The 24,807-nt window shown below is 41.9% G+C and overlaps 1 protein-coding gene across 2 annotated transcripts; it reads right to left on the reverse strand.

The window, feature by feature from the left end:
- Positions 1–5,845: 5,845 nt before the first annotated feature.
- Krt222 (keratin 222) lies at positions 5,846–16,792 on the reverse strand. Of its 2 annotated transcripts, none has more exons than XM_031352371.1 (6): positions 16,365–16,792; positions 12,156–12,284; positions 9,904–10,124; positions 7,777–7,853; positions 7,459–7,591; positions 5,846–6,321 (listed from the first exon to the last, which is right to left on the reverse strand). In XM_031352371.1, exons 1-6 carry the CDS (start codon positions 16,458–16,460, stop codon positions 6,093–6,095), a joined length of 885 nt encoding a protein of 294 aa, XP_031208231.1. In that variant the 5' UTR covers positions 16,461–16,792; the 3' UTR covers positions 5,846–6,092. The 2 variants fall into 2 exon arrangements, with proteins under 2 accessions (XP_031208231.1, XP_031208232.1); XM_031352372.1 differs by having other exon boundaries at positions 16,284–16,792.
- Positions 16,793–24,807: the final 8,015 nt, after the last annotated feature.

Genomic DNA, 24,807 nt, shown 5'->3' on the forward strand with positions numbered 1-24,807 from the left:
TTCACATCCCTTCTCAGGAGGGCCAGTTCAGCTCAGCCTCGCTTGTCTGTAAATAGTCAGCTCAGTGTTTCTTTGTGATGCCCTCCTGTGTCTGATACCCTCTATGTGGGAAAAAGCCACCTGCTACCTTGAAAGTCTAGAAAACAAAGTTTCAGACATCTGGGCCGGACAATTTCATAATTACCAGTGATTTCTAAGGGCTAGACATGTAATTAGGTGTTCAGTAATTGGGCGTGGAGCCACCTTTCTGGACCTTTATTTCTTTCTTCCTTTTTTTTTTTTTTTTTTTTTTTTTTTTTTTACCAATTAACCAATATTTTGGCGGACCCTACGGAGTAGAGAACACTTAGCTAATGTGGGTCACGTCGCGGTGGGGGAAAAATGAACAGACCATCTGTGGTTATCGAAGGGCAACGTTAGGATTTAGAGAAACTAGCTGAATGCTGGGACTACCTGTTGGCCCTTATCCTGATTGTGACAACAGGAAATGAGGGATCTGTAGAAGTCTGCAGAGCCAGGGATAAGTGATAATACTGTCCAGTTCTTCCATCGCCCAATATTTCATACTCTGGTGAAATTAACGAAATGAAAACGTATTGAAAGGAAAGACTAAAGGAGAGGTTCCCCCCACTCCCCCCAGATGAATGCATAGCATAAGGAAATGTATCTGAAATTGGTTTTTAACACAAAAAGTGTAGAGAAGGTGAGTGTAAGATCCACACAGTTACAGCAGGGATTCAGTGTCTTCTTTCTCTGTCTGCCCAGTAACACCAGCCTTGTTACTTTCCTGCCTTAGCAATTGTGGGATTATGGAATGGTAGAAAAAGGATAAGGGGTACAGTGCTCTGGGGCATGTGTGCACATGCATGCATGCTACAAAGTGCCATCTCCAGCTGGGCAACGGTGTCAACATGCTGTGGTGGGAAAGGGCTGGCACAAAAAGATGCTTAAAAAAGAGGAAATGGATTACGTTCTAAGTGGATAGCTGCATGGTATTCTTTCTTGTTCTTTTACATCTGTGTGGTGCTGGGGATTGAATCTAGGGTCCTCAACATGGTGAGCATATGAGTTACATCTGCAGTCCTCTCATGTGCCTTTTATTCCAAGGAAACCTTAATAGGTCTTCTAACCTAAAATCAGACCTGTTTCCAACCCTCGCCTCCTCTTGATGGCCTGTGTTTCATTTTTTTTTTTCTTTTTTTGTTCAGTTTATATGTTATATCTGTAGTTAAATGTTATATCTGTATGTTAAATCTTTTTTTTTTGTTTGTTTTGTTTGTTTGTTTTTGCGAGACAGGGTTTCTCTGTATATCCCTTGCTGTCCTGGAACTCACTCTGTAGACCAGGCTGGCCTCGAACTCAGAAATCCATCTGCCTCTGTCTCCCAAGCACTGGGATTAAAGGCACCACCTGGCATGTTAAATCTTTTATAGTCTTTTATTTGTTCTTTTTGGCCTCTTGTTGGAGTGGAAGCTTCTTTGTAATGGGGATGTTTGATATCTTTTTAAAATTAATTTTTGAAATTAAAATATAATTATATTATTCCCCCTTTCTCTTTCTTCTTTCCAGCCCATCCCATGTTCCTCTCCTTGCTTCCTCTCAAATTCATGGCCTCATTTTCTTTGTTACATATATATGTGTGTGTGTGTATGTATGTGTATCACATAACTGTATGAATATAACCTGTTCAGTCCACTTAATGTTACCTATGTTTATGAGTTCAGAGCTGAACATTTGGTACTGAATAAGCAATTAGGAGGTTCATCTCTGGGGAAGACTTGGTCCTGCCCTCAGCATTCCTTGATTGCCCATAGTTCTCTGTCTAGGGATCAGGATATTTGATATCTTGAACAGTGGATGATGTACTTAGGTATTTATTATCTGTAAAATTAATGGATGTTGATCTCAGTATCCTCCTTTGGTTCTTCCTTTATTCCCTAAGATTTCAGAAGTGTATAAAGGGGGCTGTTAAGATGGCTTAGCTGTAAAGGTGCCTGCTTTATAGCTTGACGCTCTGAGTTCGATCCTCAGGACCCCTATGGTAGAAGGACAGAACCCATTCCTGCAAGTTGTCCTCTGACATCCACTTGCTCCGTGTGGTCCACAGGAACAGATACATACAGAATAAGTAAATAACATACCATATACATACAAAAGATAAAAAAAAAAAAAGTCTTTTTTGTTTTGCTTTTTTTTTTTGAGACAGGGTTTCTTTGTTTTGCCCTGGCTGTCCTGGAACTCACTCTCTAGACCAGGCTGGCCTCGAACTTAAAAATCCACCTGCCTCTGCCTTCCAAGTGCTGGGATTAAAGGCGTGCACCACCACTGCTCCGCAAAAAATCATATTTCTAAAATAAATTATTTTAAACTTTAGTATACAAATTGTTCCTCTTTCTTTAGATATCACTTGTACTTCAAAGACTGTCTTTCATGACAGAACAGTCCAAGTTGGTAATTTTCCCGGAAGGAGTCATTTTTTTTTTAAAAAAATAATCATTGTTAGCTATAATTTTTCTCACACATTCTTTACTCCCGGAGACAGTTTTCATTTAAGTAGAGTCGTACATTTGAGTAGTGCATTGCCAGATATTTCCATGCACATAATATTTTGAGCAACTGTGAGGAAGGGAAAGCAGCAACTAGAAGCATGCATTGCCTTCGCTTCGTCTTCAGGGGTGAGCGTGAGGCCTAGGCATCTTCAGGGGTGAGCGTAAGGCCTAGGCATGCATCGCCTTCGCTTCGTCTTCAGGGGTGAGGCCTAGGGGATGTCGCATGACCTCTCCTTTCCCCTGGCTCATTACTGGCAGAGCCAGGGCTATGATCCTACCACTGTCGGTAACTGTAGGATTACTCTTTATGTTTGTATTTTGTTATGAGCTCATACATTTGAAATATACCCAGGAGCTGGAGGAATATTCTTGTCTGTTCCTCTCTAAGAAGACAGTGTTTTGTAGACTTTCTGTGAAGATTCCAAGCGATCTGCTGACTGCAGAGCCTGGAGTCCTGTAGCACTTTGCAAATAATACTGTCTACTATTATACTTCCCCAGAATTATAGGATTTTATAGTTACGGTTATGATGTGTGTGTGAGTGTGCATGTGCCTGCACGTGTGTAGGAGCTTACTCTGTAGTTCAGGCTGGCCTGGAACTCAAAATCTTTCCTCTGCCTTCCAAGTGCTTGGATTGCAGGTGTGTACTGTCAGCACCTAGCTGGATTTTAAAACTTAATCCTTAACTTATCTGGAAAACCAAGTTAAACCCCTCATCTCCTGTGACTGAAGTTTTCTTTTTCGTCCTCAAGTGAGCTAACTTCGTTTGGCTTAACCATGCCCAGACGTCTTTGAAATCTGAGACCCCCCAAATACAAGGAAGCCTTAAGAGTTCAGGTTTAATTTTTTTTTTTTATTTTGGTGGTATCATTTGCTTTGGTAAATTCATATTCTGATTTTAAAATGCTTCAAAGCAAACAAAACTCATTTACAAACTCAAGTACTGCATGTTACACACAGAATAGCCACACAGTGGAACGTCTCTAGCAAGCTGTTAATTTACAATGCCCAGTCCTAACACTGCAGTAGATTGCACTAAATGTATCGCTTTATCATAATCGTTGTTACATAATTCAGTAACAGTACAATGACTAATATGATTGCAGTCAAAGCTTTAATAAAGTTGCAGCATTTAATGATGAATAAAACTCCAACCCCGTCTTTTTCCTGAGGTCTAGACCCAGTACCTCCTAGTATGTGCTAGGTGGAGCGCTGCCGCCCTGCCATACCCCCAGCCCGAAAGAAACATTTTATGTGTAGGATGCAATTGTAGGTCAGGAGCTTATTCAAGGATAAGTTAATATGATGTTGTAACCTTGAAAAACAACATCATTTCTTTTTACTAGAGTGTGTCAGGCTGGAGGCAACCTGGAGTAATGAAAAAGGCGAATGTTAAACCCCTGGATTATACTAAAAGTTAATTAATGTAAGTTCCTTGTGGTTAAAGCACATTTACTAGTCAATATATAAATGCATGTATACACACATGTGGAGAGAGGGAGGAGCAGAGGGGGTTGGGTTTTGAAGGCCCCACTAAAATGCTAGTATAGCTATAGCCCTTAGATGATACTTCAGCTGCAAGGAACAGTGGTGAATGGTTTGTACTCATTATGTGTTGTTTAGAAAAAAAAAAAGCCTATAAATGTCTAAATGTCATAAAACATATCTACTAAGGTCTCAAAGTAGATGTACCTGCATTAAACAAATTTAGGGTTTTTTTTTTCTTTAAAGAAAAAAAAATAAAACAACTTTGCAATGGAGCTAGAGAGAGATCTCAGAGATGGTTAAGAGCACTGGCTGCTCTTCCAGAGCACCTGAGTTCAATTCCCAGCAACCACATGGTGGCTCACAACCATCTGTAATGACATCTGGTGCCCTCTTGTGGAGTGCAGGAATACATGTAGAGTAAGTAAATAATTAAAAACAAAAAACAAAAACAGAAAAAAACTTTGCAACAATTTTTTACTTATTCTCAAATATATTTTGCATCTCTATTTATTACTGTTTGAACAATTTAAAACCAAGTTCTGCAGACACTCTTAGCTCACATAGCAATACTATGCTGTTAGTTCACAGAGATGACTGTCAGAACTCTTTCTCCGAGTGCATAGACTCTCTGCTCTGACGGCCACAGCAGATGCTGCTCCCACTTCATTCTGCAGATGGTGAACAGCTGGGTAACTGTCCTAGTAACTGGAGTCACCACCCTTTCCATGTGCTTTAACAGGTTTGTACAGGCCAGGCAGTGGTGGCACACACCTTTAATCCCAGCACTTGGGAGGCAGAGGCAGGCAGATTTCTGAGTTCAAGGTCAGCCTGGTCTACAGAGTGAGTTCCAGGACAACCAGGGCTACCCAGAGAAACCCTGTCTTGAAAAACAAAACAAAAATAAAAACAACAACAACAAAAAGTTTGTACATCTTAAGTGTGTGTGTGTGTGTGTGTGTGTGTGTGTGTGTATACAACCTTCATCTTTCAACAAACTGACTCTCCTGATACTGATTTTAAAAAAGCTTTAAGATATAGAGTAACCCAATTTTATTAATAATCAAAATAGCCAGGCTGGGGAGATGGCTCAGTGGTTAAGAGCACTGACTGCTCTTCCAGAGGTCCTGAGTTCAATTCCCAGCAACCACATGGTGGCTCATAACCATCTGTAATGGGATCTGATGCCCTCTTCTGGTGTGTCTGAAGACAGCTACAGTGTACTCATATAAATAAAATAAATAAATCTTTAAAAGAAAAAAAATCAAAATAGATTTGGAGTGTGCTCTACAGTTCATTCAGAATGGCTCATGGACAGAACACTTCATAATTCCCAGGGTTCAAATGATTGTCTCAAAAGGAAAAGTCTTTTTTTTTTTTTTTTGGTTTTTCGAGACAGGGTTTCTCTGTGTAGCCCTGGCTGTCCTGGAACTCACTCTGTAGACCAGGCTGGCCTCGAACTCAGAAATCCGCCTGTCTCTGCCCCTCCCAAGTGCTGGGATTAAAGGCGTGCGCTACCACTGCCCCGCAAAAGGAAAAGTCTTAAACGTGAATATTGGGTCCCCTTCTTAAAGGTTTTTTCCTAACTGCTGCTTTTTAGAAGTAGAATATCCTAGGCTCAGCTGGCCCTGGAACCATGGAGAGTAACTCACTGTAGCCTTCAGTTTTCAAACAAGCTGTTTTGTTTTCCTTAGTCTGTTCAGCCTTTGAGGAAAATTACAGACTTAATGAAGCCAGCTTAATAGTTAAAGTCTCTGATAAAGCTCACCAGAGTAAAGACTATTTAGATGATAAATAAAACAGAATCCACACTGGATTTCTGATTTATTTTAAGCAACCTCTCTTAAAACAAAAAAACAAAAAAGCAAACCCAACTGCTCCTCTTTGGAGTCCTAGCAGTGCCACCCCTTACTGATGTGTTCTCTGAAGAGAGTCACAGCCCACCGCATCTTAACACTATCACTATCCATACATGTAAATTAACTTACATTTGGGACTGGGGGTCTGTATAGCCTGTGCAGGTCCATCCTAGTGCCCTTGACAAATACGACCTCTGGGTTAGTTGGCTCCTGGTAGGGGTTTGATGGAGGGAATACTACAGGATCTTCTCATGATAAGTCTGACCTCGATATCTGGCAGATTATCTTGTCTACTCTCTAAACAGCCCTCATCAGTGGCTGCTAAATGGAGGTCAAACCGCAGAGAGACAGACTTTTTCCTCAGTCGAGGGTTATCTTTAAAGAATGAACCTTCCCATTCTTTTATAACTTCATCCACTTTCTCTGTCCTGAAATGAGAAATAAACTTGTTTTTATAGAAGAAAAAATAGACACAATGTATAGTTTATATTGATGAAAAAGAAATGTGGATAATGTATAGGTTGTAGGATTTTAACAATTTAGATTATTTTATTTCATGTATGCTTTGTCTGCATGTATATATGTGTACCACTTGCATGCCTGGTGCCGGCAGGGGTAAAAAGACGGCATCAGCTTCCCTGGACCTGGGGTTGAGAAGAGCCATGTGCTCTTTACCTCTGAGCCATCTCTCTACCACCAGGCTGTGGAATTTCTAATTGACACAAGTTTAACAACCATAAGAACATAATTTTAGCTGCAGCTGGGCAGTGGTGGCGCATGCCTTTAATCCCAGCACTTGGGAGGCAGAGACAGGTGGATTTCTGAGTTCGAGGCCAGCCTGGTCTACAGAGAGAGTTCCAGGACAGCCAGGGCTACACAGAGAAACCTTGTCTCAAAAAACCAAAAAAAAACCCAAACCAAACCAAACCAAAACAACAACAACAACAACAACAACAAAAAGAATATAATTTTAAATACAGAATTATGTAGTATTTATATACTTTTTTAATTAAAAATTTTTTAGTTCTATTTTTTTTTTCTTTAGGGCCTCTTGATATAGTCCTGCCTATTCTAGAACTCACTATGTAGACCAAGCAGGCTTTGGACTCACAGATTTTTCTGCCTCTGCCTCCCGAGTGCTGGAATTCTACACAATTCTTTTTTTCCCCCAAAGATTTATTTATTATTATAAGTAAATATACTCTAGTTGTCTTTAGACACACCAGAAGAGGACGTCATCTCATTACAGGTGATTGTGAGCTACCATGTAGTTGTTGGGATTTGAACTCAGGACCTTCGGAAGAGCAGTTGGTGCTCTTACCTGCTGAGCCATCTCACCAGCCCCATTCTACACAATTCTTATGCTCTAATTAGTTTTAGAAAAAAAAAAGTTAATTCTTTACACACTCTTCTCTGTGTTGCTATGTGTGTATAATCATGTCTGCCTGAAAAATCACAGTGTATTAGAAGTGTTTGAAATATTTGAAAAGGACGGCTAAGACTGCTCAACTGGAGTGACTTTTCTCACACTTAGTACTATCCCAGAGTCAAGCACTTTTACTTACTGAATGGTGCCGTGGGCCTCAGCGCTCTCCTTTACGTCTCCATTCACTACTGCTTGTTTGGTCACTGTCTCCATATTTTCATTTTCATACTTTTGGGAGACTTTTGTTGAAAAAGATATTTCATTTATAATGGCTGTGAAAATGTTACATTAAGTTACAATGTTGAAAAAGACAAAATAAAGTACATTTCAGTGGGGGGCAGAGTCACAACATTGATGAACTAAACATTTCTCTTTTTGCCGCTTTGGAGAAATTTCTGTATCATCTCCACCAATAATATATCTATTTTCAAATCAGGTTAGCATGTCAAGAACTCACCTGAGGGGAGAAGAAAGCCAACTTTACTCTTGGTAGGCTTTTCTTCTTTTTTCTCTCCTTGGATACAACCATAATATCTGAAATGGAAAGAGTCATAGAAACAACACTGCAGTAGCAAAAATAAAAACAAACAAACAAACAAAAGGAAACAGACAAGAGAATGGTAAGTTGTTATGATCATAAGATGGGAATACTATTCAGCATTCACAGTGATGAACCAGGCCATGCAGCATCCCAGTGAATCTCCCAGGCACAGGGAAGCGTGGAGGGAAACTAGGAGCTAGTTTTAGAAGGGTTAAAATAATACATAGACTAGTTTTCTACATTGTATACAGATGTATCTGTATTATCAAAGGAGCTGGATGAGACTAGTAAATATCAAATTGTGAGCCAGCCTGAAAATGGGGGATGTAGTGTGTGTGCGCTGTGTGTGTTTGGGGGGAGGGAGTATGGGGGATGAGGGATGGGATGGGGATTAGATGCCCAGAAAATAACACAACTTCAGAACCATGTTACTTCTTAGAATTGCAGAAACTAGGAGAGCCTGTTAACAGGTTAAACGTCACAGGGGTACAATGTATCAGAATAACATTGCTCATTATATTTCCTGGGTTTTGTATAGTAACACTTTATTTGTATTTTTCTGTACTTATATCTTAGACATAGTACAAATATAGAAAATTATAAAACACAGGCTGGTGAGATGGCTCAGCTGTTAAGAACACCAACTGCTCTTCCAAAGGTCCTGAGTTCAAATCCCAGCAACCACATGGTGGCTCACAACCATCCTTAACAAGATCTGACTCCCTCTTCTGATGTGTCTGAAGACAGCTACAGTGTACTTACATGTAATAAGTAAATAAATCTTTAAAAAAAAAGAAAATTATAAAACACTAAAAAACAATTTGTCAATATCTTGAATGCTTAGAAGTTAACACCTACCATCATTATTTAATAATATATTACATACACATCATATACAAAATTGTGTATTTTTTTTTACACAGCACATTGTGCTAGATAGTGCTTTAAGCACTTCACAACGTTGACTAATTATGTCCTCACAGCAATACTGTGATGTAGATAATATCGTTCCCATTTTGTTGAGAAAACAGAACCACAGTGAGGTTAAGTAACTTGTTTAAAGCCATTCAACTAGTAAGTGGTATATTTTGAATTCCATTTATGACTTTTAAAGATTTAACATATGCCAAGGCTTATCATAGGCTACCCCTATTCCATCTGGTGTTGCAGAAGGTTCAGGGAGATTCTGAAGCAAGAACAAAGATTTATTTTTATGGGAATACAGAAACTTGGAGATGATATCCTTGTTTAAAGGTCTAAGACCTTATAAATATTGGAAAATATAATATTGAATAAACAAGAGTTCTCCCATCAGTTCCTTTTTCTCTCGGGATTATTTAAAGCCTTAAAATTGTGACTAGTATTGTATTGTTTATCATGCTTGTGCAATAGAATCACTTGTGCATTGTTTTCACTTTTTGAGAGAAGGTCTCTTGTAGCCCAGGCTAGCGGCTAACCTGCTATGGAGCTGAGGATGACCTTGAACTCCTGGTCTTCCTGCCTTCACCTCCCAAGTGTTGGGATTATAGGCATGCACACCTGGATTATGTGATGCTGGTGAACAAACTCAGCGCAGGCTCAGGGTTTCATGCATGCTGGCCAAGCCCTGTTCTGGCTGCGCCTCATCCCCCAACTCTAGTATTATTCTTTGGGTGTTTACTGGGGGTTGGAAGTGGACCGTTGGGCAGGGTTGTGGTGATAAGTGTGAGTCTCCAAACTTCCTTGGGGTGATCTCTAAAAGACTAGTCCTGAAAGGGAGAAACGGTGGAGGAAGTGGGAAGACTGAGAAAAGCCACCTTAGTGGCCAAGAACTGTAATAGCCAGCTCTGGTTATAAACGGGTCAGTTTTAGCAGCAGACACAGTTAGTTCTCCATGCTCTCTGGTGGGTGTGCTAAGCCTGTGTCACTACAGGAGCTCAGTGAACAGGCCAGGGTGGTGGTGGTGGATTTTATTTTGGATTTGATTTCTCTGAAGGCATCCCCAGTGACTCTGTGCATCTGACCCCGAGCCACCCGTGCCATTAGTGACGAGGATTTAGGTACCTGATCTCTTCCTGTTCTAGCAGGCGGCGGTACGTGGCTATTTCCTGCTCCAGCCTCATCTTCGTGTTGAGAAGCATCTCATGCTCTTGCAGCTGCCTCTCGATGCCACGCCTCACTTCCTGCAGCTCCTTCTCCAGTCTGCCAACCACCGACTCCAGATCTTGCAACTGCGTCTGGTAATGCTGCTCACTGGCCTGCAGGGAGTTTTCAAGGCCCCTTTCCTGTTGACAGACATCCTCAGCAGTGAACCAGCAACATGACAAGGGCTTCTGCAAGTCTCATTTGCAATGTTTTCACCCGTTCTAGTCTACTTACTTACTACCATTTATTTATTTGGTTTTATGGCATAAGCAGTCAAAGCCAGGGCCTTGAACAGGATAGCCACTGAGTCATGCCTGTAGCTCCACCTTTTGTGTTTGTTTGTTTTGTTTTAATTTAAAAGTTATAATAGGGCTGGTGAGATGGCTCAGCAGCTAAGAGCACCAACTGCTCTTCCAAAGGCCTTGAGTTCAAATCCCAGCATCCACATGGTGGCTCTTAACCACCCAAGAGATCTGATGTCCTTTTAAGGTGGGTCTGAAGACAGATACAGTGTACTTATTTATAATAATAAATAAATCCTTGGGCCAGAGCGAGCAGGGACTGAGCAAGCGAGGCTGACCAGAGCAAGCAGAGGTCCTAAGGTCAATTCCCAACAACCGGATGAAGGCTCTCAACTATCTGTACAGCTACAGTGTGTATTTATATACATAAAATAAATAAATCTTTAAAAGAAATAAAGGTTATAATGATTGTGGTTCAGTTATCCCAGAGGACTTTTTCTTTTTGCTATTTGAAGTTTCTTTTTACATCTCTTTATTTGTGTATGAGTGTGTGTGTGCTCATAAACACACGTCACAGCACACATCTGGAAATCAGATGACAGCTTTCAGGAATTGATTTTCTCATCCACCACATGGGTTTGAGAGATCAAACTAAGGGTATCAGGCTTTGTGGCAAGCACCTTTATCTGATGAGCCATCTTGCTGCCCACCCCCCTTTTGCTGTTTGAGACAAGGTCTTATGATGTAGCTAGCCCAGGCTGGCCCTGAACTTGGAATCACGGCTATGTGTAACCAGACCTAGTTCATTCTTTACTGTAGACTGACCTTGAACTAAGAGCAATCCTTCTTCCTCACCCTCTCAAATGCCAGATTATAAATGTGAACCACCATGTCTGACTTCTATTTTTCTTTTTTTTTAAGGAAATTATATTTAGTGACCGAGCATGATGACACTTATCTGTAATGACAGAGGAGACAGGGGCAGGAGGATCACCAGTTCAAGGCCTGACTGGGAAACTTTGTGAGATGATGTCTCACCAATATCAAGGAGTAGGGGCTAAGGATGCGGCTTCATAGTACATAGCACTTGTTTAGCAAGCACAAGGCCCTGGGTTCAGGCCTCAGCACTGGATATTTTTAACATACATAACTAGATAACTATCTGTTTTTCAAAATAATCTTGTAATCATTCTTTTGGCAAGAAAAAAAGAAGTCCTTCACACTGGGGTTAACTTCCTGTTATTCTGAATTATTTTATTTTTTAAACATATTGAAAACCTAATGGATGTCAAAGGTGAACCTGACTGCTAGTGGCCGATGCCTTGGCTCTCTGGATAAAGGTATTGCCGCTAAGTCTAACAGTCTGAGTTCAAGTCCCTGGTCCCACATGGTGGAAGGAGGGAACTGGCTCACAAAAGTCCTCCTCTGACTTCCACACATGCACACACTAAACAAACAAACGGACGAACAAACAAATGAACAAGTGAATGTAATTTCAAAAAGGCATGTTAGGAAAGTGCTTAACAACTTTTTATTAGAAATCTCAATGACATGAATGCAAGAAGCCAGGGGTTAGGAGACTATATAGATGATAATAACAACCCACAATCCACTTTCTTATATCAACAGTCAGGGAGCCCTAGACACACAAGCAAGTACAACTGAATTTCTCTCGGTATAAACTGAACCCCCAGTGAGCTGATTATAACCAGTGGGTAGGAAAGAGTGAGGATCCAGGCTAGTTCTTCTCTCTCTCTCTCTCTCTCTCTCTCTCTCTCTCTCTCTCTCTCTCTCTCTCTCTCTCTCTCTCTCTCTCGTACACACTGGGTAGGTGTTCTGCCAGCACACTACCTTCCCAAGCCCCTTCCCCTCTCTAAACCGCATAGGCTCTGGGGTTCAAGGAGCTAGTTGTCTTGGGATCTTCCTTACCACGGCGTGGAGAGACTCGATTTCCACTTGCAGGTGGTGGCACTGCCTCCGGGCCTCCTTAAGTTCAGCCTGAGCTGCCTTCAGAGCTTCTCCATCCTTGTCCATTTTTTTGGTTATATCTTCCTCTAGCTGTAAAAAAGCCAATAATAACAACAGCGAACAAGAAAACCAAAGGGCGCTTTTGAAAGGGAGATGTTCAAAAGCAATCACAGAACAGTTATATAGGAATCGAATCACCTTTTCTACTTCTATTAGATTACAAGTGTGCATTCTAGGCTGGAGAGATGGCTCAGTGACTGCTCTTCCTAGAGGTCCTGAGTTCAATTCCCAGCAACCACATGGTGGCTCACAAGTGTGTGTTCTTGTGCTTTAATTACTAATTGATCAAATGCTTAAGCTAGTCAATTATGCCTTCAGCCCCAATTTTCTCTGCTATAAAATGATCTTAAAAGTTCCTTCCAACTATATCAGCCTATGGAATATAGAAAAAGAAAAAAAAAACCACATCTGTTTTAACAAAAAGTTTTTGAAACAAATTTGTGACCTCTGATTCTTTCACTTTTTTGAATGTGTTAATAAGAAAGATTGTTTGAAATTTAGTGATTATTTTCCCACATGTTTTGTAGGCTGACTCGTAGAGGCAGATGCACACCAATTCTGGATGTATGGACTAGGAACAGACTAAAACTCATTATGACTAGAGGCAGGCGGATCTCTGAGTTCGAGGCCAGCCTGGCCTACAGAGTGAGTTCCAGGACAGCCAGGGCTACACAGAAAAGCCCTGTCTCAAAAAACAAACAAACAAACAAACAAACAAACAAACAAACCAAACAAAAAAAACCCAAAAATCCATTATTACTAGACTAGTAAACTGGAAACTTAAGTTGTCGTAGGCATCAATGTTCTCAAATGAAGTTCTGTGTTACAGAAACCCTCTTACTTTTTTCAAGATGATGTTTTTAGAAGGGATCTTCAGTTTGGATATTTGGGGTAGTAAAAACGATTGTGTGTGTGTGTGTGTGTGGTGTGTGTATCCATGCAGGTGGATGTGTGTGTCCAGGCAGGTGCGTGTTTGTGTGCATGTATAGTGTATGTATATGTATATTGTATGTCAGCCTCAGGTATAGTTTCTCATGAGCTTTGATTTTTTTTTTTTTTTAATTTTTTTTTGAGACATGGTCTCTCACTGGAACCCAGGCTGGCTGATTAGGCTAGAATGGCTGGCCAGTGCACCCCAGGGATCTATGTGCCTGTCTCCAGATTTCACTGCTGGGGTCACAGTGTTCACAACCAGGTTTCACTTTTACAAGTAGTCCTGCAGATCAAAATCAGGTCCTCATACTATCCTCCAAGTTCCCCCAAATACATCTTGATGATCACTTTCTAACTGTTCTCCTACCATAAAAACAATTAGGGGAAGACTCTTAGCTCAGTGGTAGAACGCCTGCCTAGTGGGTGCGGGGGTGGGGTGGGGTGGGGAGTAGGGTATTTTCTAATTTGCTTTAAATGTTTTCATTCTGGTGGAATTAAAAAGGAAACACCTGTTAACAGCATTATCAATACCAATCTCATAAGGGTCCATGTGCTGAGTTGATTTGAAGTTAAAAAAAAAAAAGGCAACTTTTTATGTTCTTTTAAATTTGTAAATTTGATTAATATGGTAGATTTTGTTTAAGGGAAGCCAGAGTCAATAAAGAGTCTGAGAATAAAGTTTAGGGCAAGATATTAGAGAAAGGTGGCTCTGTAACAAAGTGCTTGTCATGCAAGATTACAGACAGGAGATTTTCAGAACCTATGCAAATGCTGGGTAGATATGAAAGCCTGTAATTCCAGTCTGGGAAGGTGGGATAGGAAATCTCAGTTCTATGTATCAATGAGCTCTGGGTTTGATTGAGAGACCCTGCCTCAACTAACAGTGAGAGACCAGTGGAGGCTGGGTCTTGGATCAACCCTGGTTCCCTATTAGCATACAGACCAACATGCATGTGAATCCCACACAGTTCACCCATACACATGCAAACATGCACAAACACACATGTACACATAAAGACCTCCTCCCTCTGAAAAAATGGAAAAAGAAAGACACTAGAGGGAACTTTTTTCCCTTTCATCAGCTCATTCTTAGTGTTAACTTGACAAAGTCAAGCAACCAACATCTATGGGAGCAACTCCAAAACAGAATACAAAGACTTTGGGAAACAAGATAAGTTTACAGGGACCACTGCTGTTTTGAATTTCCATTGGGGAACTGGCAGATAAACTGTGAGTCCCAAGATGGTCCCTAGTGAGCCATGCCTCCCCAAATTCACATCCTGTGATTTAACCTCTTCAGGTTGAATCAGGCTGTCCTGAGTCTTACTGTGACCAGTTGGCTATGGTAGGGACGATGCTGTCCTGATGCTAGGTTTGGCCATAAGAAGCCTGTCAGCTTCCAAATAATGCTTTTGGGAGCCCCGGGTCATCATTTTAGAAATCTGGATACCTGCTTGGTTAGAGAGGTCATATAGGGAGGCTAGGTGGAGAGGGACCGGAGGCCACATGGAAAGGGCAGGCAGCAGGCTCAAGGATCTCAGGCTAGCCTTCCAGCAGGCTCTTGCCAAGCTTCCTAAGACATTAGCCAGTCACTCTGATTATGCCAGTCAGTAGGGCACCACCCAGCATCTCATCTCGTGTAGCACCAGAGTCCCCACCCCCAGCCCTCCTCATCCCACAGAATTACAAGGATACATTGGTCTAAATTTTAGCTGGTTGAGTTTTGGGAGGTGACTTACTGTGCAAGACTTGCTAGCCAAAGCAACTGAATGTTTATTTCCCTAATTTACCTGTGTGCATCTAGGGCTTGAACACAGGGTTTTGCAATATGTTGTGGTAATAAAATAAACTGACTTTGTGAGTTATTTGGGAAAACACATTTCTTTCAAAAACTTTTATGCTATAAAACATTTTTTTTTTAAATTCAAAGTCAATTCTGCATTGGGACTTGTAAACTCAACTTAGATTTCTACATTGTAAAATATTTATTTGGCTTATAATTTTCAAAAGTTGACCTCTTAATATTTTCTTCTATCATGTGGAAGGAGAACAAATTTCTCCTGCATCTAAACCAACAGCCCCGTGACCTTGTTTAATCCATGGAACTGATCATTCTTTTTGAAAACTGAGAATATTACCCACAGGCAAAATTTGTAATGATATTGCAATAAGTTACTAATGAAATACAGTCCTGTGATTCTTTTTTTAAACTACCACTTTGTTTTGCTTTTGTTTTTTTTACCCTATTCGGAAGTAAACTCTTTCTTGTGTCTAGGTGCTGGGAATACAATTTGAACCCAGGTATAAGAGGTAAGCTAATAAAAAGCATCCTAAATTTCTGAAACTTTGTTTCCCAAATATTTGCTTTTAAACTTATTTAAATTCGAGGCCTTAATTACTAAAAGCAAGTATCACTTTAAAACTGAGTTTTGGGAATTTGAACGGAGCCTTGGTCTGAGTTGGCTCTGTTTCATCTATTTATTTTAAATATTTTGCAAGCTTTGTGTCGGAAGGAAACAGTTCTCATAGCTCCCAAGCAGAAATGGGTACTTTTCAGTGTAGAGTCTCTCACCGCTCAGCTGGGGGGTTTGATTGTCAGAATCTGTAGCCTTGGTTCTGAAAGCCACATTCACATGCTCAGATGGTTCTATTTATAACAGCCAGTATAAAAACCAATGCTTGAGAAGGATGATAGAAACCTTCTAGAAATATTTTTCTTGCTTTTATCTCCTCCCAGAGTGTGCAAGCCAAACAATCTTGACTATCAAGCTTTGAGTCTACAGATGTTATTTAAATTGCCTCTATAATTAACTCCATAATATCTTTGAAGAGTTGTTCAGAATGCTTCCTTCCTGGAAAAAGAAAACCTAAAGAGGTCAGAGAGCACCATTTTATTGCTTGTTGACTCCATGTTTTAGTAAGGACAGTCACCTTATGATCTATATATAAAATTCCAATGCATCAATCAATATTTATTGAATGGTCATTCAACAGCACAGCCAAAGGGTTTTCTCCCTGCCTGTCACCCCAGACCCAGTGCAGAAACACCTACATTGCCTCCCCAGTAGATGCTGCGTGGAAAAGGAGATACTGTACCTCAGAGAGGCCGGGACAGGAATCGGGTAGACATGGACTGTCTCCTTATCCTGAAGGTGCCTGGCTGAATGAAATCATTACCTGGATCCGTGTTGACAGCACCGTCTCTATCTGATTTCTGGTGAGGAGCTGTTCATAGTTTGCCCTGATCTCATTGAGAAGCTGGGACAGCTCCATTCTTTTCCCATCCTCCACCTTGGCTAACTGGACCTTAGCGATGGGATGAGTCGCTGCGGCAGAGCCTGCCCTGCCTGCGTCGCCAGAGCAGACAGCCCCGCGGAGCCTTAAAGATGCAGAGATCCATTTCCCCCACCAGAAGCAGGGGAAACTCCTGGCTTGCTAATTAATTATGCAAATGTGAGAAGCCGTTCCCGCCCATTGTTGTTGGTGAAGCAGAGATCTCCGAGTCTTCTGGAAGAGGGGAAAAAAGACACCCACAGGGTCACTGCAAGGGTTTCCTATGCAAGTGAATGCTTTGCCTGTGGGGGCGGGGCTTTCAGTTATTTTGTGGTAGGGAATGTGCACACAACGTTAAGAAAATTGTAATTAGCAATTTTTGCCCAGTCACAGTGGGCAAGCATGTTATCTTAGCACGCAGGTAGAACGATCTTGAGTTCAAGGCCAGTCAGGACTTCATAGTGAGACCCTGGATGGGGAACAAAACAACAACAACAACAACGACGACGACACGACAACACACCAGAAGAGGGCATCAGATCTCATTACAGATGGTTGTGAGCCACCATGTGGTTGCTGGGATTTGAACTTAGGGTCTTCGGAAGAGCAGCCAGTGCTCTTACTTGCTGAGCCATCTCCCCACCTCAAAATAAATAATTCTTAAAAAAAAAAAAGGGGAATTAAACTGGGCTCCAAATATGACAGTTTAAACTTTTCTTTATAGTATTTTTTTAAATAACTGTCTTGATTTTTTAAACAAAATGCTAAAGGAGAGGGAAGGTGGAAGAAAACAAAGGGTTAAAGGAATACAGGTGACAAGAAACAGGCAAGGGACTGGTTCAGAGGAGAAAGGTAGGGTTGTGGGAGGTGGTGAAGGGTCCTGGTGGAGAGGGAATCCTTCAAAGAGAACAATGTCCTATGGAAGGGAACGCTGAAATGCCTTTCCCCGTGACTTTGTATGCTAACTTGAGAAAATTAATTTACCCCCCCCCAACACTACGGAAAGTCATCTGAATGTGTTTGCATGTGTCAAGCGTTCTGACAGCTACTCTCAGATGAGGGTGATGATTATCCTGAGCCGTATTTCTCTGCCCAGGAGTAGAGTGTGAGAGATTGGGGTGAATTCCTGAAGTCACTCTTATTACAGATGAGGCAAGGCTGGAGGCGGGCACTGGAGCAGGGTGGGAGCCATGAGTTAATTCTACCAGTGTGGTGAAACTGAGCCCTTCGGCCCCTGCAGTGGGGCATCCACGGAGGGAGACTTTTGCTGCTAGAAAAAGAGACAGAGAAAACACCTCGCACTTGAGAAACTCATCCTCAGCTCTTCCGACAGCCCCATTCCACCCAATCTTTTCAGTCTCCCACATTTTGGGACCTGTAAAGATGGAAGAACTGTGGTCAGAGGGGTCAAGTATTCTACCCAAGGTGGTTCATCGAAGTGACGTCATCACCGCGTTGGGGACCTGGATTGCGCGCTGAACGCTGTGCTTGCTTGCTTCCTTCTCTTCTCACCGGGATTCCCAGTTAAGATGGCATTTTGAGACCCGGCCTGTGGCTGTTTACAGAATGAGTGAATCAGATTGGTTCTCAAATCCAGAGGGCCGGCCTTTGATATGCTTTTAAAAAGTGTGTGTGTGTGTGTGTGTGTGTGTGTGTGTGTGTGTGTGTGTGTGGTTTGACATGGGCATAGGAGAGGAGGCCAGAGAATAACTTTCTGGAATCATTTATCTTTTTCCATAATGTGGCTCCAGGGATCGAATTCAGGTTTTCAGGTTTGTTGGCCAGTATCTTTACCAGCTGACCCATCTGATGAGCCCACTTATCTTTCTTTTAAATTTCTGAGTAAGTTTTTAATTTACACTCGCATATACAAGCCTGTATCTGTGTGGGTGTATGGATACGTGTGTATCTGGATACCGGAGGGGACCAGAAGAAGGCATTGAATCCTTTGGAGCTGTAGTTACTGGTGTTAGTGAGCCGCACAAAATGGGTACCGGAACTTGAACTCTGGTCATCCCGATTAAGCAACAAGTGCTTTTAACCACCAAACCACCTCTCCAGCCCCCAATTTAAACTCAACTTAAATTCAGGAGTGAATTTAAAAACTAAACGCTTCTTGTCATTTCAGGTTGATCCTGCCCTGAACCCAGAGAGCTGAGTGAGATGCAGTGGAGGCCCGGCTTGTCAGTCTGCATGCATCTAGGCCAGTGCCTCTTAGTGAAATGCAGTGTGAACTACAAATCTAAACTATACGTGAAGTTTTAAATGCACTAGTAATCATATCAAAAGATACAAAAAGAAACGGATGAAATTGATTTTAATGTTACATTTTCTTTAATTCCATATATTGAAAATATAATAATATAAAATATTTACACTCTTTTTAAAATAATGTCTTTTAAATACAAGGAGTATTATACATCCCATCTCAGTTTGGGCAAGTCACATTTAAAGTATTCAGTAGGGATCTGGGGAGGGGGGATGACTCAGCGGTAACGTGCTTACAGTACAAGGGTAAGCACCTGTGCTTGGATGTCCAGTTCTTGCACAAGAAATGAGTGTAGTGTCTTGGTCTTCATGTGGGTCTCCTAACAAGTGGAGGGGGGACCGTTTCAGTTTCTGTTCCCTGCCACTGGGTCCCCTCCCCTGCTATTTGGACCTCGCGGTTGGGCCTCAGTGGAGAGGATGTGCCTACATCTTCTGGGACTGGATACCTCAGAGTGGGGTGATAACTTTTTGGAGAAGGAGAAAGGGACAATGGGGTGGGGGGAGATTTGTAAGGGTGGGACTAGGAAGAGAGGAGGAGGAAGGGGGCTGTGATTGGGATGTAAAGTGAATTAAAAAAAAATGGAGGTAGTGACATGTGTTTGCAACTCCAGTGTTGTGGGAGCAAAACAGTCAGATCCCTGTAACTCCTGATCCATCCTCCCTTCCCAGACTCATGAGCTCCAGGTTCAGTCACAGCCACTGCCTCAAAAAGATGGTGGAGAGTGACTGAAGAAGACACCCAACACCTACCTCTGGCTTCTACACACATGTATATATGTTTAAGAATCTACACAAAAGTGCACACACACACAGTACACACTTATATCAATAAATAGTGCTCAAAAGGTTGGGGATGTATTTGAAGTAATAAAGTGAAAAACAGTTCTGGGAATGTAGAAATAAAGTTTCACAGTAGAATAAGAGAGCCATATTCCAGCTCCTGTAAGCAGCAGCTTTGAACACTGAGAAGCTGTGTTCCAGGGATACCCAAGGACATGCTGTAAAAAAACAAAGTTCTGGTGGTCAGAATGTTGAGACAGAATGACCAGGCCATTCTGACTAAGCTGAGTAAGGCCAAAACAAAAATAACTGGTGGTCGCAATGATATTAAGGTCCACGAAAACAAGATTAGCAATTCTCAAAAGAACTCCCCAACCCCTCCCTGTGGTGAATTTTGAAAAAGACCACAAACTGTCACCCTGACCTTGCTGATGACAATCCCTCCTACCACCTAGTTACTCAGCCCCTTCCCAGGGACTTTTCAAAGTCAAGAGCAGAGCTGGATAGGGAGGTTAGCTGACTAAGCCAAGAACAGCCCCCTGAGCAAGCCAATCAATGCCTGATGAGATCCTTGATCCTGTGTTCCACCAACCAGAGTGAGCCAGCAAGCCCTATTGCAGGAATCTGCCCTCTGTAAAAGTATAAAAGATGTGTATTTTCTGAGTTCTGGGTTGACTTCCCCCATGAGGGTGGGCAACCCCACGTACATGGATCAATAAACCTCATGTTATTGCAACGGATCTATTGTCAATCTGTGATCTGTGGGGTGAGCCAAGTTTACAACATATTCATTGGTAGAAAGCTTGTCTAGTATGTACAAGGTCCTAGATTCTACCCCCAGTACCACAGGGGTGGGTTGGGGTGGGGATGGGAGTAGGGGTGGGGTTAATGTGATCGGGAGCTACTGGGTACAGTGCAAATCTGAAATCTGAGCCTCTTGCTAGGAACACTCCTTGTAAACACTAGGAAATGCTATTCACATATTTACGTGTGCATAAAAGCAATAGCACCCGATTGGTTCTGAAGGATTAGTACTCACACATGTGCAAGCGCGTGACTGAAAAGGTCAACCACTTCAAGATTTCACATCCTGCCCCCGCCTTGTTTTAAAGAAAAAAAATGTAGCTACTTTTGAAAAATTACGCTCTTTATTAAGGAACCAGTCACAATAGCTCATCAAACCCCATTTAAGGGGTTCATGTGATTCTTGGTGACTAGCTGTAGGCTTCCAAATCCTATCAGAATAAGTGTGGATGCAGTTCTTTCGGGAGATGATCACAAATTCACTTCCAAAGGTGCCTGGCTCTTGTGTTCATTGCAGTATTTGCAATAGCCGTGGGAATAAACTATGGGCGGGAGGTGGGATAGGACAAAGGGAGCTAAAGGTCAAAGGGCACAACAGGTCAGGTAGGGAGGGTAACTAAACCTAGAGATCTATTTTTTTTCTTTTCTTTTTTTCTAAGATTTATTTTATTTATTTTATGTGTATGAGTACACTGTAGCTGTACAGATGGCCATGAGCCATCATGTGTGTGGCTGCTAGGAATTGACCTCAGGACCTCTGCTGGCCCCGCTTGCTCCGGCCCCACTCGTAATTCACTGTAGCTGTCTTCAGATGCACCAGAAGAGGGCATCAGATCTCCTTACAGATGGTTGCGAGCCACCACGTGGTTGCTGGGAATTGAACTCAGTCAGTGCTCTTCCCTACTGAGCCATCTCGCCAGCCCTAGAGATCTATTTTTTATTTTAATTAATTAGTTAATTAATTTTTGATGGGATAAAGTCTTTCTATGTAGTCCTGGTTGTCCTAGAACTCTCTTTGTAGACCAGGCTGGCCTTGAACTCACAGAGATCAGCCTGGTTCTGCCTCTGCCTCCAGATTGCTGGGCATGAAGCACGGCTCCTGCCAAGCTTAGAGATCTAATACGCAGTTAACAAAATGATATGGAATTCTGGATTTTTATTGAGTAGAGTTTAGTTGCCCTTGCCATTAAAACATGTGTGAGATGGTAGATGAATTCATTCTCTTCATCACAGAGACCCTTTCCCACCTCTCTGTACACTACAGTGTTACGCTGTAGACTTCAAATAAACACCATAAATTTCTTGTAAAAAAATCAAGCATCCGAAGAAAATGAGACACGCCCACTTGATTCTCAGTTAGTATCATTAAACCTCTGTTTCTCCTATTAAAATTGTTAATCTGAGGCTGGAGGGATGGCTCAGTGGTTAAGAGCACTGGTGCCCTCTTCTGGTGTTCAGGCATACATGTAGGCAGAACTCTGTATACATAGTAAATAAGTAAATCTTTAAAAAAAAAATTAACGTTGTTGTTTGATAACTTCATATGCGTACATAGTGCATTCTAATTGCTTTCTTCCCTGCTGTTTTTTTTATTTATGTGCTTATTTTATGTATATGAATACTCTGTCTTCCCATACTACATAAAAGGGAATCAGATCCCATTACAGATGGTTTTGAGTCACCATGTGGTTGCTGGGGATTGAACTCAGGACCTCTGGAATAGCAGCCAGTGCTCTTAACCGTTGAGCCATCTCTCCAGCCCCCTTACCTACTCTTAAAAAAAAAAGATTTATTTAATTTATTATATGTGTATAAGGTGTTTGCCTGCACATATCTGTGTACCATGTGCATGCAGTGCCTGAAGAGGTCAGAAGAGGGCGCCTGAACCCCAGAACTAGTGGTGAGGACTATCTAGTACCCTCATCCTTCTCATTCCTCCCCATCCCCTATCCCAGTGCCTTTTCCAGATCCATGACCTCAGGCTTTGTCTTGTACTTATTTTGTTTTACTACAGCCCTCTGTGTGAGAGTTTGGTTGGAACTATCCATCGGAGACTGGTAGGATTACCATTGGATACACTACTGAAGGCAATGACTCTCCTCCCTAAAGCTGTCAGGAGCAAATAGCTCAGCAGGCATGCCTGGTCATGGGTCTCCTCTTGGGCAGACCCAGTGCAGGCATCAGCAGTTGCTTTGAGTTCATGATTGCAATGGCTTCTCTTACCCATAAGGTAGTATTTTGTATCTTTTCTCCTTATCCTTCAGTTGTTACATACTTTCTGCTCTCTCCCTCTTCCTTGATGTTATAGACCCTTAGATGGAATGTCACACCTTTTCTTTAAGGCGGAGTACTTATCTGTCACTTAATCTCAGCCACCTTCTGCACCCACTAGTCTCCATAGCCACCACCGTCCACTATGAAGAAGCCTTTAAGATAATTATTAATTTTTTAAAAAATGGGTTTGAGACAGGGTCTTATGTAATCCAGGCTAGAATTGAATTTTCTGTGTAGCCAAGATGACCTTGATCTTTCCATGCCCTTAGTGCTGGGGTCACAGGCTTCTATTATCATCCTCAGTTTATGTGGTGCTGGGGATCGTGCAAGGTAAGTACCCTAACAAATGAACTACACCTCCAAGCCAAGCCTCTTGTTTTTCAGCATCTAGATACTCTCTCCCATGCATCGTCCCACGTGTGAGGCCTTGAAGGTTGGTGACAAGGAGAGATAGCAGGTAGGTTGTTGGCATCTTCTGTCCATGCTCCATGGCACCCATAACCTATTTGGTTCTTGTTCCTTTCCTGGGGTACAATCTAGGAAGCAGAGCACAGTTTTCCTACATGATCATGTCCCCAAACACCCTGGCAGTTTGGTTGGTTTGCAGGCTCTCTGGTGCAGGGGCAGGACCTGCAGCTTCTTCTTCTTCTTCTTCTTCTTCTTCTTCTTCTTCTTCTTCTTCTTCTTCTTCTTCTTCTTCTTCTTCTTCTTCTTCTTCTTCTCCTCCTCCTCCTCCTCCTCCTCCTCCTCCTCCTTCTTCTTCTTTTTTGGTTTTTCAAGACAGGGTTTCTCTGCGTAGCCCTGGCTGTCCTGGAACTTACTCTGTAGACCAGGCTGGCTTCCAACTCAGAAATCCACCTGCTTCTGCCTCCCAAGTGCCAGGCTGGGCTTGCAGTTTCATTCTTAAGGCTCAACCTCTTCCCATTCCCTTGATCTTGTCTTCTTTCCCCTTAGTGTGGGAAGCGTTCTCTGGAGAGTGGGAGGGAAATTGCTGCTTAGTGCCGGATGCACAGCTGCGTAGTCTGGCTGACACAAGCCCCATGGTGTCAGCATTTTCTAGCTCTGGGCCAGGTATCAGAGACAGCAGAGAACAAACATGCCAAGGGAATTCATCTTTCCACTGAACATGTTTCTGGATCTGCTTTCCCTTCACTGCGATGAAGGCCCGAGAGACTGCTTGGCTTTTGTTCAGTCTTCCCCCAAAGAGACTGATCACAGGGTGATAACACTATACAGGAAGAGAAAAACGCATCAGAACATCGCTTTAAATCCCCCTTTTCCATGTGTGAAAAAAATGCTCTGCCTTAAAATCTGCAATTAAGACTGTAATGGATGATAAGGATGTTCTGAGCATCTATCTCACCTGTGATCATATGACTTCAAGTGAATCAAGCGGATATAGTTAGCTTTGTCATCTCTCTTGTGCCCAGTAATTGGTAGGAGCAGGATTTTTCACTTGTAATTGATCTGTGTGTTCCACTCATACCTACGTCCTCTTACTCGAGTGGAAACACCCCTTGTAGAGGAGCTAGCTTGCATCTTCTGTATTCTCTATCTACTTGAAGGAGGCAAAGGCAGTGAATTACCAGGAGATAGATGAGTAGTTCAACAATGCCCCCTTCCTCGTGTTTTTAGTATTTATAAACTCAAGCCCCCGAGACAGCTGTTTTTTATGTTGGGGATTTTTTTTTTTTAAAAAACTAAACAACATGGTAGGAATTTGGCATTGGTTTTTAGAGTAAACAACATCTCTTTCAGCCTGTGCTTATGAAAGCCTGTGACAATCATAAAGGAGAATTTTGCTTTGAAGAGGGAAAAATATTGAAAAGAAAGTAATGGGGCAATTTATTTTTATATGATGCATCATTGTATACAAGGATAAATCTTTTATGAAACTCATAATTTTTTTTTAATTTTAAAAATTGATTTAGTTACTGTGAGTACACGGTAGTTGTCTTCAGACACACCAGAAGAGGGCATCAGATCCCATTACAAATGGTTGGGAGCTACCATGTGGTTGCTGGGAATTGAACTCAGGACCTCTGGAAGAGCAGTCAATGCTCTTAACCTCTGGGCCAAAGGATGATAAATCTTAATCTACTTAATACTCTTATCTGTCATATACACACATCTATCTCCACCCTCTCTTTCTCTCTTTCTCTCTACTTCATCATCATCTATCTCTGTGTCTGTCTATCACCTATCATCTATCTATTTTATC

The sequence above is a fragment of the Mastomys coucha genome, unplaced genomic scaffold (assembly GCF_008632895.1).
Source record: "Mastomys coucha isolate ucsf_1 unplaced genomic scaffold, UCSF_Mcou_1 pScaffold5, whole genome shotgun sequence".
Classification (NCBI taxonomy): domain Eukaryota; kingdom Metazoa; phylum Chordata; class Mammalia; order Rodentia; family Muridae; genus Mastomys; species Mastomys coucha.

Bases quoted from the DNA above. Each gene is read 5' to 3' on its own strand.
- Krt222 (XM_031352371.1), bottom strand. From the start codon at position 16,460: ATGGAGCTGTCCCAGCTTCTCAATGAGATCAGGGCAAACTATGAACAG. The intron at 7,592-7,776 runs GTGAGTTCTTGA...ACATTTTCACAG, and splicing joins TGGCTTTCTTCTCCCCTCAG to CCATTATAAATGAAATATCT. The intron at 6,322-7,458 runs GTAAGTAAAAGT...TTCTCATTTCAG, and splicing joins GAGGCCCACGGCACCATTCA to GACAGAGAAAGTGGATGAAG.